Consider the following 14,096-nt stretch of genomic DNA (forward strand, 5'->3'; position numbering starts at 1 on the left):
CGTGAACGTGCTTCCCTTTCCATACCCCCCACTCCAGCTCCATAAAGGATTAAACTCCCCTGGATCAGAAAAATAAAGGTGTTAAGACATGTGTTACACAATGGAGCCTGCCTTTACCACCTTATGTTTGCTGGTCTGGGGCACTGTAAAATGAACCCCCATGACTCTTCTGTCAATTATATCATGGACATGCGCCAAGTTTTCTAAAGAGCTGTGCTAGAGTGGAGCAACACAACTGTATCCTTCTAAGATGAACTTCAGTTCAGGCGGGAGGCATTATGAACATGTTGGTGCTGTCTGCAGCAGTGGTCATGGCTTCACTACTGGGGATCTGCCAGATCCTCCTAGAGTATTGGTTTGTACAGGGTGTGGTGCACCTGCCTGTTGGCCGGTCTTTGGAAAGGCATGTAAGAAAGGCTTACTGATGGACCTCCCTGAATAGCCAGCAACTGTGCTTGTGTCCCCTGAGATGTCCCTTTAGTGCTGCAGTCCGTCCTTGCACCCACCTGTAGTTATTTCCTCAGAGGGTACGGCCTGTACTGGTGCCACGGAACAGTCCCTGGGTCTCTCCTTGCCTTCTGACTCACGGCCCACCAATTCTGTGCAAAATGTCTGCCACATCATGGTTGGCAGACATTCTGCATCCCTTTCTCAGGGGCGCACTTGCCTCAACGTCTCTAGTCCGAACAGGTGGTGCATCAAACACATGATTTGTAGGAGCAACGCTCCCATACAAACAAGTAAATTTCTTTTGGAAAGCAAGAGTGATTTGCAGGTAGAAAAAACGTGTGCCGCGTTTTAAATATGTCCTCTACCAAATAATCACAAGACGAGATGCAGGTTTTGATACCTTTTATTGGACTAACTGAAAATACTTTACAGAGATGCAAGAAAGCACTAGCTTTCAAAGTCCCACAGGCTTCTTTGTCAGATGGTGCAATGTCAAATGATTTATAAAGACAAAGGCAAAGCCTAGTTTGTTCACTAAATGAAGAAAAGTAGCATTTTCACCCTCATTGGTGAAGAAACAGTATGCCTGGAATGTGGGTCTGAAAACTGTGCTGTATCATCTACAACACAATCGCAGTTACCTGAAAGCAGGGAACACCCAGTGGTTTGGAAACAGTACACATTTCTATCTGAAAGGTACATTTAACAAAAAAAGGAAAAAAACAATTCGTTTAAAGTTAAGTTGTAAGTTAATGCTTTGTTCCATCTCTAGCTAGTGTTTTCCGTTAGTCAAATAAAAGGTGTCGAAACCTGCATCGCATGTGATTTTAAAACTGGGCTAGCACAGCGTTTAACTTTTGTATTTGCACACCAAATCATTACGAAAGAAAACGTATTGTAATGTAAAATTTGGTTTATGTAAATGTAACTAAGTGTTCCTGCTAAGTATGAATTAACAGATGATTTTTCCATCTCTTAGTCAAGTGTCTCTCTGCTCATTTCTTCCAAATCCTAAGGGTACAGTAATCTACTCTTGAAAATATGTATTGTCTAGTATCAGTTTCCATCAACAATTTCAATTTCCTCAGCAAACTTAATCAGACATCCGGATGAAAGATTCAGGCAGCATGTTAGCATGTGCCTTCCTTTCCCTTTGCTGTTTATTTCCCTTACGCTGTTCCTTTCTCTGGTTACCTGTACTGCCCTGATACCCAGACTTTCATGAAAGTAGGAGTAACCTCGTATTCATTCGTTGAGCCCGAGGATCTATCACTCTGATTGTCTGAGGACTCAATTTCATGTATCAACAATGGGTTGCAGTATTGTCTTGTAGTAAACTTGTGGATAATTTATGCAGATTAAATACATGCTTATAAAGATATTTAGAATGGTCTGCCTGTGTTTTCTATGAGCGTGATGGAGAAGTTTTTAAAACTGAGATTTCTATGCAGCTTTTTATAATATGTCTCATTGTATATTCATATGCAGCATTTTTCTTGTACTGGACTACATAAGTATCAACATGGCTTCTCTTAACTCCTGCATCAACCCGATTGCATTGTACATGGTGAGCACAAGATTCAAAAACTGTTTTAAGGTAAGATATAGTTCAAATCTTCTTTCAACTAATTTACACGTGTTTACATCAAGTATTTATAATGTATTGCATATTACTATATAGTGAATACACGGTTTGTGTTCAATACTTCACCTCCAAATTGCCACATGTGTATGTCTCATACAAATATATAACTGAAATGAGGATGAATTAATATTGAAAAGATGTCTTGTCCTTCATGGTTTCAAACTCTCACTGCTATTCCTCTCATAGATTGCATAAATTCCCAAATGCAGTTGAGGATCTGCATAGTAACACCATCACTCACTCACGCACAGACACACACGTGCATAGATACCTATTGTCTCTTCCACGTATGCATGCGCAAAATCCTCTACACACCGGAAAACTCCCTCTCAAGAGTGATAATCCACTGCTACTGATTAATATGCAGAAACACGTACATGCCATCCCACACATAGGGACTTCTCAGTCTCAGACACAAACATGCCCACACACCATACATGCGAAATCTCTGCACAGATGAACACTCACGCAACACTATTCATGTGCAGCCCTACCTCGACCCAGGTACTACAACAGACCTCAGGATGTACACAAAGGGAGATGTACACAGATACTCCAACTGTGTACCTCTCACATACACGCAGAGGATTGCCACTTACTTATATATACAGGTGTTTCACCGAAATACACAGGAATCTCTGACACTATGTGAGCCCCACACATATATTTACTCACAACAACAACACACAAAGTCGTACCCATGTATGCAGGGACCATTGTGTGTGTGCACAGAGTAACAACCACGCACATGAATACTCAACATACAGGTTCCTTACACCTCACAGTAAAGCCACTAACAACAAATGGTCACCCTACACAAACCCAAGGAACTCTGACCCTTAAAGGAATCCTACAGATCCAGTACAACCAACCCCCAGAGATACCGGACACCCTGAGAGTCCTCTTATGCACAAAGACCTTTTTCAGACCTCTCAAAAAGTGAATTTTATTTTATGACCACTGGTAGAGAAGGGAAGATATATACTTGCATTCCATCGTGTTGATTGATCAATTAATTGATTTTTTATATAGCACACTACTAGTGGAAACTATCTATGCTATGGGTGTATCCCCAAAGATGTGTGACTCAAGATTTGGGATGGAGAGTTAAAGTGAATGCTCTGGGGGTTAGGGCAGGGAAGGTCTCGGAGGCAGCCTCCGTAAGTAGAGGCTTGAGTCCTTGCCCTTGTCCTACTTTAGTGCGTGCCTTAGAAGCAGTTCAAATGTCTGCTTCAACTTTCACACCATCACATATACCCACCCGCTTTCTATTAAAAAATCCTTGACAAAGCAGACATTGTAAAACTTCAGAATTCTGAAGAGAATTCCCATCTACTCAGTGGTTGCCATACCAGCTTCCACCCAGGGAGAAGCATTAAACATGTTTTGATCAATATTTTTTAAATGTATTTAGTATAATACAGCTACATCTAGATACTAGACAATACATATTTTCAAGAGTAGATTACTGTACCTTTAGGATTTGGAAGAAATGAACAGAGGCACTTAACTAAGAGATGGTAAGAGATGGTGAAATCCTCCGTTAATTCATACAAAACATATATAATAGATTCTCTAAGATAAAATATATACAAAGCACATAAGATCTAATCATAATTCATTAAAACATGTAAGGTCAGTGCAATTTCATGTCATACTATAACAGCACAATGGATCATTAACATGCCATTGCCTTCCATTATCTGAGACCAAACCTTTTATTTCCATTCATTTACAAACGATGATTCAATATAATCTCTAAAATGTACATACATATATGGGTAGTTTTTGAACAATAACATATTACATGCTTTCTAGTCTCAATTGCTGCAAACTTACATAATCAATATTACCTAGAAAAAACGGTGTATTATGCCAAGCCAAGCACTAGTCACTAGTTGGAAGCACATTACATTTCATGTGCATGTAAATCCTCCATATTTCAGCATTAGGGAACTCCTTAACATTTAGTGGGAGTGCCTTAGGTGGAGGACAGTGAGCAATGTATTCATAAGAATGGGATTTCGCAGCAAAATATAATATAGCCTGGTCGTAACTAGCCAATAACTAAATATTTGTTTTAAAAACATTTTATTAAAAAAGTATTCCGTTTATTACAAACATTTACCTAAACACAATGTGACTCAATTGATTTATCAGCAATTCATTAATAATTCATTTGTCTCTTCGTGTAAGCGACACAGCACCTCACATTTCTTCGGATAATTTGATTAGATCTACAATATTTTGGTTATGAAGTTAGTTACTGCAAAGGTCAACTTGAAATCATGTCCTCCATGACAACGTTCCCACCAATCTTCTGCAGATAGGTGGTGGTTTCCCATGATTTAGGGGGTCATTACAAGGTGGGCGGTAAGGGATACCGGTCACCGGTAAGGAGACCGGTGCCGGTAATCCCTTATCACCCCATTCCGAGGTCCCTTAGCGGGAACCGTAAAGGATGTGTGGTCTGACCACAAGTCACTTACGGGTCCCGCTAAGGGACCAGGGCGCTAATAACGGGCTTGCAAGTCGCGAGCCCGTTATTAGCACCCTCCCCATTCCCATTGAGCCCTATGTGGGCTCAATGGGAATGGGGAATGGCATGTTCAACGGGGACTTACCGGTCCCGCCAGGGTCGGACTACACCGGTAAGTCCCCATTGAACTACACCGGTGCCGGAACCGTTATTGGTGGCTGTCATGGTGCAAATAGCACCATGGCTACCTCCAATCTCGGAATAAGGCCCTAAGTCTCCTATGTGTTTGGTTCTTTCAGATTTTAATGTGCAACAGAATAGCGCCAGGTCCTGTAGAGATTCTTCATGATCTTTGCAGAATCTAAAAGAAGCATGATTTGTTTCAGCATCATGTCTTGAAAAAGAATCTCTTTTGTCTGGAGAGTGTTCAATCTGAATCTAAGAAACACGTTTCTATGGTGTGCACTTGGGAAGTTTATAAAGTACTTCGGAATGGTGTTTAGGAACCTACTAGGTTTTTTTAATATATGAGAGTTGATGTTATAATTTCTAGCTTTTCTTTCCGTTTCTTCCCAATCAAGGCACCATCCTTTTTTTTTTTTTTTTTTTTTTACCCTTTCTGGATTGTTCCCAAGAGACCATTCAGTTGCATTGAGGTTTGCTAGCACTTCTTAGCATGTAGTTGTCCATGACTTCAGGATTCAGTCTGTAGTTTGTCCCATGTTTTCTTTTAAGATGTTGAAATGTATTGGACTGTCGTTCATAATCATTTTCCGGAACAGAGCCATGCAGTTCCACAATACTCGTGTATAAAATGATAGTAGGCCCAATTCATAGCTTATGGCAGCTATGGGTAAACAATTAGGAAGGCACAAGATCTTTTTCATGAAGGATCCCTCTAATAAGTCCTATGTGTCCCTTGATGTTGATAGTGTGGTCTCAGCACTGTATGTTAGAATGGGAGTTACTTTTTGTTTGTAGAATTTGATGACAGGGATCAATAAGAATTTCCCATAATTCTTATGGAGAAAATCCCCTTGAGCTCTTAGGTTGTTTGTTTTCCACTTGAGATCTGTGATTCGGGGGGCATCACCCATGCTAGCATTACCAAAAAGTCCTAGGTATTTGGTTGTACAGACTACTCAGACTGGCTCTTTTGTAAAGACTAGAGGGGGGTCTGTACTTCTGCTCTCTATATGGTAGAGAAGAGGCACAGATGATCCCAGCCAAGATTCTCTATTATTGGTAAATGTGGGCGAGCAATCAAGGCCTTGCTTCTCAGGAGGTGATGCATTCTGGTTCTTAAGTACAGTGTAGTCCCCAAGCCCCCACAAAAGAATGTACACACACTGTATTAGTTAAAACACAGTCGTTATATAATTAAGTTCAAGGTTATATACAATCACAATAACTCACTTTGTGCTTAGTTAATCTATAATGGCAAATATCTACAGTTCTAAGTGGTACCACAATTATTATCAGATTTCATTGAAGTGCATCAACTGTACTGGTTAAATGTCACACAAATCACTTAATAAAGGTAACCAACAATAGACAAAGGAGGAAAGCAGTTGGTTAGAACAATTGGCAGAATACTGGCCCGTTACCTAGACACAGTTCTGTGTGGAGTTCCCCCCAGCTGGGAAACCTGTAAAGTAAAAATATAGCACAAGCCCAGTCCATATATTGTTCTATAAGTCTTATTTCCTTCTATAATATTTCTACCACCCCAATGTACCTGGAATAGCAGAGTTCGACGACGAGTCATCGATGGATCCTTCTTGAGCGGCTCTATTTAAAGCAGGAGCCACGGATCATCGAGATCCCTCAAAGAAAGTGAACTTGGCATCGAGGCAGCAGCTTCGGTCCCAGCAGTGCTCGTTGACGGCGATTCGAAGACGTCCTGCAAGGAAGAAAGCGTGAGGGGCACCTCGATGTCGATAGTTCAGGGCCGCAGAGAGTTTGTGAAGAACTGTGGCCCAGCAAGGGCGTTGAGTCGTCCGGCGTCTCTACGGTCGTTGGGTGGTGGGAAACCCACTGGCGGATGCTCCTCTGCGCATTGACGGCCTGGCCTTCTCAGTAGGGATTAGGCGGGCGGCAGTGCGGACGAGCGTGTCCGTGAATCAAAAGTTCTTAGGCAAAAGAGCATGTGGCTCCAGTCGTCGGCGGCACAGCGTCAAGCGGTCCCCGGTCTTGGGCAACACAACTTCAACAGGCTTCCAGCGGTTATGCAAACCTGTGAACCCTGGTCGACGATGGTGGACGGATTGTCCAGTGCTTATCTTCATTCTCCTCGGCAGTCCCCGTCTCCGGTCAGCAGCCTTTCGAGGGTCTGACTTCCAGGGAGCTTCGGCAAAGGTTAGCAGTGCTCAATGGTCCCTCGGAGCACGGGAAGAGGGCACCTTACCAGGTCTTCTCTTGGATCAGTCTCGACGGCTTTCGGATTTCGGCGAAGGGAGATAACAGTCAACCTTCTTCTTCAGGCTCGGCTTCGAGATTGAGTGTCAGTTTCAACTTCAGCTTCTGAACAATTTCTAGCAGTGAGAGGCCCCCAGATATACTAGTTGATCTCCCAATCATTCTGCTGGGTCACACTCAGGCAACCAATAACTCAGAAGGGCATTCAGCAGTCAGTCAGCCAATCAGGCATACAGTGTATTCAGGCCATTCTCCTCCCTCTCAGGCACTCACAACGAGGAATGTGTATTGGGACAAGTACAAAGCCATTCAACACTACACACTGCATTCATACCAGTTTCAGGCAGGGCTGTCTCAGTCATTGTGTTAAAAACCAGAAACCAGACATCCACAACAAGAAGTGCATATTGGTCACACACTCCATTCACCCAGGTCCCACCCACAGGGTGTACCCACAACATACAGTCATTGGGAAGGCTCCAGCCAGTCTGGCCTGGACTTCACAATAACACCATATATGGAACTTCCACCCAACAGCCAGTCAGGGGGAGGGACAGAGTCAGGGCTTCCCAGGACTTTGGGAAAACAAGGTAACAGGCAATAGAAAGCAAGAGGTCACAGGGGCCATCTTGTTTCCTATCAGGAATCAACTGATTCCAATGGCAGGGCCTGGGTGTCCCCAAAATGGAGGATACTCAGAGCACCTGTCAAATTCAGCATGGAGCTATCACCAGCCCATACTCTGCTCTGTGGGTCGCACACATGTGCCCAAAAAGATACACTAGGGCCACAAGGTTGTACCCCCCCACCCATGGGTGCCATAAGGGTATCCCATGGGTCTGTACACCAAAATAAAAACAGGAAGAGCTGCACTGCCAGGAGTCCCACATGGACTCCTGGTCAGAAAACAATGCAGAACACAAATGAAAAAGGACTACAGGACAAGGACAGGGAGGCCCTGTCTCTCCAATGCATTTCCAGCATCACATATTTCCCCATGTGCCACTTGAAGATTTGTTTTTTGGTGTTTCTGCCACGCCAATTTCGTAGAATTTGAATTTTCGATTTTTCTACTTACATTTTTAGGCCTTTTTGATTAATGCAATCTTGCAGGCACGTGAGGCTGCACTGTAGCCTTATTGGGGTCTAATCTAGAATGACTAAATCATCAGTATAGGCCATCCAGCCAATAGGTGTATCATTTAGTTTTGGATGGCACGCTGATGGCAGGTTTAGAGTGTTTTTTCAAGTTGGAGATGATTAAGTTAAAAAGGGCCGATGACAGCAAACAGTGCTGTTTTAGCCCTCTAGATGTTTTAATCTCTTTTGTTAATAGTCCTGCTGTATTTAATCATATTTGAATAGTCATTTCTTCGTGCAGAGCCATAATTGCTGAAAGCAAATTAGCTGGACAGTGCCATTCAGTTATCTTGATCCATAGGTAAATTTGGTCGACATTGTCAAAGGCATGTTGTAAGTCTATGAAGGATAGGTACAGGGGTCTTCTGTTCTTTATGCATCTTAATTTCAGTACAATGAGGAGAAAAATGTTCATATTGCATCCTACGCCCTTAACAATTCCGGTTTGATGACCGTCTGAGGTTCCAGTATCTGAAGTCCATTTATTCAATCGCTTTATGATCAGAGAAGCAAAGACTTTCCATAGCACATCTAGAAGGGCGATTGGGTGATAATTTTTTGGGTTTGTCCGTTACCCCTTCTTGAATATTGGGATGAGTACTGAGCATTTCCTTGAGGGCAGCATACAGGTGTCCCTCATTATTTGGGAGAAAAGTGTGTAGCAAAATTCTGACCAGTTTTCAGGATGAAGTTTGATAGCCCATCCAGCCTCAGAGCTCTCAAGTTACTCCTCCTATTATTCAGGGTCAGTATTTCAGCCTTCTCAAAAGGAATAGACCATGATTTTAACTTGTTCTTAATCACATTGTTGCCCTTTGCTGGGGAAGCAGCGTACAGAACATTGTACTAAGGAGTCGAGGTCTCTTCTGGAATCCTGTTTGACAGTAGGGCATCTTGTGTTGCATTCATGTTGTTTATAATTTCCCCAAACTTTCTGGAGTTATTTCCCAGAATAGTCTTGATCATTAATTTGCCTTAATTTTGAATCATGATGCAATTGTGAGATATGACCCAATTCCTGTACTGTTGTTTCCGCTTCTTACGGCTGGCGGCTTTTATTACATTAGGTAATTCTTGCAGCTGTTTTAGATCTTTCTGCAGCCTTTTTTTCTTATCTGTGATGTCTTGGTCAAATACATGTTTTCGCTAGAAGATAGGCTTTTCTCCAATGATTCCCTTTCCGCTATAATCATTGGAAATTAGTCTGTAGGGTATTGCTAAATCATCAGAACTAATCAATCTTATTCTCTTCCCTGTCAATCTTCGGTCCTCACTTGGTGCAATCCGTATTCTATTTCTTCCAGGTGCTAGCTCAATTGTTGTCGACCAGCATTTCTGTTTTGCAAATGAATGGTCTGGACCGTACAAATGTTATCATTTCCTGGTCACTTGATTTTTTCCTGACCACTTGAAGGGATTTGATTTTGTGTAGGATGTTAAGGGACAAAACAAATAATCAAAGGTTTGTCTTGTACCTCTTTGCCAGGTGGGAGCACACAGAATGTCACCTGGGGTGTTGCCATTTGGCAAATGTATGTTTCTCTCTTGCATGGTATGTAGCCAAGAAATTGATCTACTTTTTTTTATTTTTGGCGATGTTTTGCCAAACTATTGATGTCCTGTCCTTATGTGTGCGACAGTCTGTGTTTAGGTCTCCACAGATAATGACCATGAGGTTTTTATATTCCACAATCCATTTGTCGATCACATTTGTGACCTGTTCAGCAAAGTCGATTGTCCTGTCGTCAGCTGAATTCCAATATAGGTCAATCAGTACCAACCAACGGCTTTCTATGGGGTTGTTGTAGTTTACTCCTATTCAGAATGAATGGATGTACACATTGAAATTGTATAATTGATTTACAGTGAATCCTACTCCATCTTTTATGATTAACAGTCCCAACATCGGCCAGCCTTTCACTCCTTTACTCACTGTATTTAAGTATACTGAACAACCGTCGACAATTGGGGTATCCCTTAACCAGGTCTCGTGCATGCATAATATTTCAAATTAAGTTTTGGAAGGATCTGTGTTGTTGAACAGATGGTTAAATCCCCTTTTTTATTCCAGAAAAGAATTGTGACTTTGTCCTTAATTTGCTGTTAATTTCCATGATGTGTTGAGAGGGCCTTTGCTAGCCATCCGTTATTGTTTGTATTTGATGTTTCTATTGGGGTTTCCAATGTGGGTTTTCTTTCCCCGCTCCTGGTGTGAAAAAATATATTAAGAGGATACGAGTCACTGTTGCTTTTAGTCTGATGTTGTACTACTAACTTGGACGGATTTCCTGAGCGCTTTGAATTCATCATGAAAGACATTTTTAATGTAGTTGCTTGGTCACTCATTGTTGCTTTCCTGCAGTGTGTGCCTTCTTTCCCTTAATTTGTGTTACACACATTTTGTTCTCTGTGATATCAAAGCCCATGGTGCTTAATTTTGTAGAGGTATCTAGCAGATGGTTATGAACTAGAGCAGAGGGGACACAGAGGCATCCACAATCAAGTCTTTCCTCATCACAGTACTCTACAACTGTGATGTCCAATAATGTAATGGCAGCAAGTTCTGGTACATGGTTAAATAATCAAAGGATGTTCTTTCGATTTAGCGTTAAGATGTCTTTGGTATTTAAGATGCATTCTATTATTAGCCGATTTGAGTTGTATATCGATTCTGTTCTTTGTTTTGCTGATGGTTTTTGATAGCGCCTTGAAATTCTGCTTTGTGTTTAGTACAATTCATCTTTGTTTCCCGCTTGACCATTTATTTAAGGCTGGGTATAATTCATTTTTGTGATTATCTCTAACTGTCTAACTTACATTGGTTTTTTTTTTCCCTGAGAGTTCTTTTTGATTTTTTGATAGGCTCTATTAGATAGATCTCTCTTCTGTGCCAAGGTCAGGAAGAGTGATTTATTTAGGTTGCGGTCCTGACCCAGTCTGGTGAACAATATCTTTGCTAACTGTGTTGAGTGACTGATGGAATCATCACTCAGTGAAGATGAGATGTGGTTCCTTCCTGCTGAGTTTGTAGTGATATCTTCGTCGTCATACACCAATAGGTCTGATAGTTCCTGGTTGATGTTGCTAATTGATGCTAGCTCTATGCCAATCCGTGCAGTTTCATTGTCTGTAGTCTGACTTGGAGTGACTCATTTAGGTTTTTTATTTTCTAGAGGTTGTGAAGTCGAAGCTGTCACTTCGAACCTTAGATTTCTCATGAAGTTCCTTGAGTCGTTCAATTTGATTCTCTTCACAGATGGTGCATTTTTTTATTGTTTGTGGTTTTGTTGTTGAGATGCTGTTTTTGCATAATGTTTTTGCTTTTGCTTAGAATGGAAGATCGAATAATGTTGCTCTTCTTGTGGCAATCCTTTTACTTGCCCTTCAGAGGTCAAATTAGAAGGGTTTAAGTCATCTTCTACCTCTGATGTTTCATCTGCTGCAGATAATTTAGACGACTCATATCCATTGAGGTTGTCTGTGGAATGTTGTTTAGCTGTTGACCTTGTTGCTGAGTGAAGTGCATGCTCGTGGATGCACATGCTGGAGCTGCCAGCATGGGAATCACGAGGTCCTGGTTGCATGTCGCGACAAGAGAGTGAGATTCCAGGCATACCATGCTAATTTCCTTGCTATCTACATTCATGCCAGCTAATGCATAGTTCCTGAGCAATTGAGCTAATTCATCCCCATTTGTTCAATATCTTTAACGTAGGACTTAATGTTCTTTGATGTCCATGTTATTTGATTGACATTTGTATAAAGAGCAATTTGACCAGTTTTGTCATGCTTATCCTACATTAATTATAGTGAATCCCATGTACGTAACAAGGGAAAATAATCACTTTCATATCTAGCATTTAGGACCCACATATCTTTAATACACCTTAAATATTCCACAGAAAAGAAGATATAATCAATTACGGAAGCTGTCGTATATGTGTCCCTGGTAACATTTCCCGGTCTATCACTGAGAAATCTGGCATTAATCATACAACGACCTAGTGGCGTTAATGCCCCATACCACTGTATCCCTTTTGGATTGAACTCCTCTTGCTTTAGTGTCCCTAGTAGTAGGTCACAGTAGATGTCAAGATCTTCTGTGTCACTGCATCTACATACTAGCAATATTTTGGTCTTAAACTCTCCCAAAACCATTAGTGAAGTAGTTTCCATATTAAAATCCCCATTTTACATAATCTCCTCATTTGTTTTAATTATACCCACACTTTATATACTTCCCAGTGGATAATAGATATTAAAAAGTAGTATCTGAGTTTGCTCATCTGTAACTGTTATACTGGTGATCAGGCCTGCCAGGACATGATTGTTTTGCAAAGGAATCTATTTGATGTCAAACATATTTTTAACACTTATTAAACTAGCTATTTTGTATATGGTCCTCCAGTCATCAACATCTCCTGTTTCAGTCAACCACGTTTCCTGTAGTGGAAGGATGCCTAATGGGCCACTAATATCAAGTAGTCCCCTGATAGAGTGTAGTGACGATTACCCCAAGTATTCCATGAAAAAAGAAAAATAGGACATTTAAGGTCAGGATCTAAGTGAGGAAAGCAAAGGTAGTATGGTAGCGAGCCAATCTCAATTTAGCATGCCTTTATTATCTTTCATGACCATGGTGGTGTAATCCAAGATATTGGCCACCCTTCCACCTCCAGTGTTTGTTTTAATAGCTAAATCGAGGAGACATGGGGCTCCTCATGCTTTAGGATTCATCATGTGCATTTGACACTGTAGACCATGCCCTTTTGATCCAGTGGCTTCAGGAGGTTCCAGGAGTGTCATATAAAGCATCCCGATCGACCATGTTCTTCAGTAGGAGGCGGCTTGCCGTTAATATACTCTAACCTCCTGGAATGCACAGTCATTCCCCTCACTCGTGGTCTTCCTCGCGAACTATTGTTAACACAAATTCAGTTTTCACATTATCATACTGTCCACTGGTTGCTTGCTTATCGCCCTTCTTCATACATTTCTTATGATTTTTTAAGTAAGTTCATGCAGGTTGCAGAGGATCTTACCTTGTCGTATGCTAACCTTATTGGATGGGGGATTTTAATGTGCATGTAAATGGTGTAAATGATGCTCAGGCTTCTAAGTTTATATCTGGCCTGACTGATTTCAATGTACATGCACAAAATGATCTGCCCCCACTTAAGAGAGGAAATACATCGGATCTCATTTTTTCTGCTGTGGAGTTACTGGACACTTTTAAACCTATACCGGTTTTATGATCAAATAATTTTCTCCTCCCTGTTCTTATTTTTTCACCTTCCTGTTCTAATTTAAAACTACAGACTCAGACTCAAACAGTGCATCTGGGCTAAGATCACCCCAGATCAAGTAGCTGGATGCCTTAAACATAACATACTTAAGCATAGTGCTTCTAGCGAAGGCTCTGCCACCCCCTCTACAGCTTCGATCAAAGCAATGGCTGCCACAGCTGATACACTGGCTTCTGTGAAGTTGGGCATCTGCCGTCCCAAACCATCTGCCCCTTGGTTTCCTTGACTTGAGGCTTCTGAAGCAAGCATCTCGGCATGCTGAATGCAAATGGCATCTCACCCTCGCCCCTGAGTCCAAGGCTAAATATAAGCAAGCTCTTCTTGCCTACCAGAAAGCTATCAAAGTTGATAAACCACACTACTATGCTGACCATATTATCTCAGCTACTTGTTCCTAATGGGAGCGCTTCAAAGTGGCCAAACAATTCTCTGCACTGCCCCCTCTCAGGAAATTTGTGATTAGATAAGTTCCTTCTTCCTGGATATAAATGCCATGATTAGGAGCTTGATTCTATCTGCCGGGCCTAGTGTCCCGGTTGCAATGCCTTTTCTGGAAACACACTCTATGGGTTCACTTTCAGCATTTCATTTTGATGCTGTTATCGATTATATGGTTGCTAAAGCCATTTATAAATCTCTTGCTTTGGATGTTACTGTG

At 41.5% G+C, this 14,096-nt stretch overlaps 1 protein-coding gene across 1 annotated transcript in view; it reads left to right on the forward strand.

Annotated features, from left to right (window-relative positions):
- The window catches only part of EDNRB (endothelin receptor type B), a 213,607-nt gene that overhangs the window by 191,718 nt on the left and 7,793 nt on the right, over positions 1-14,096 (forward strand). The window contains exon 7 of the mRNA XM_069639147.1: positions 1,939-2,047. Within this exon, the coding sequence (XP_069495248.1) occupies positions 1,939-2,047 (109 nt within the window). The remainder of the gene's footprint in view (positions 1-1,938; positions 2,048-14,096) is intronic.

Source organism: Ambystoma mexicanum, chromosome 7q (genome assembly GCF_040938575.1).
Source record: "Ambystoma mexicanum isolate Mex_15411 chromosome 7q, UKY_AmexF1_1, whole genome shotgun sequence".
In the NCBI taxonomy this organism is placed as follows: Eukaryota; Metazoa; Chordata; class Amphibia; order Caudata; family Ambystomatidae; genus Ambystoma; species Ambystoma mexicanum.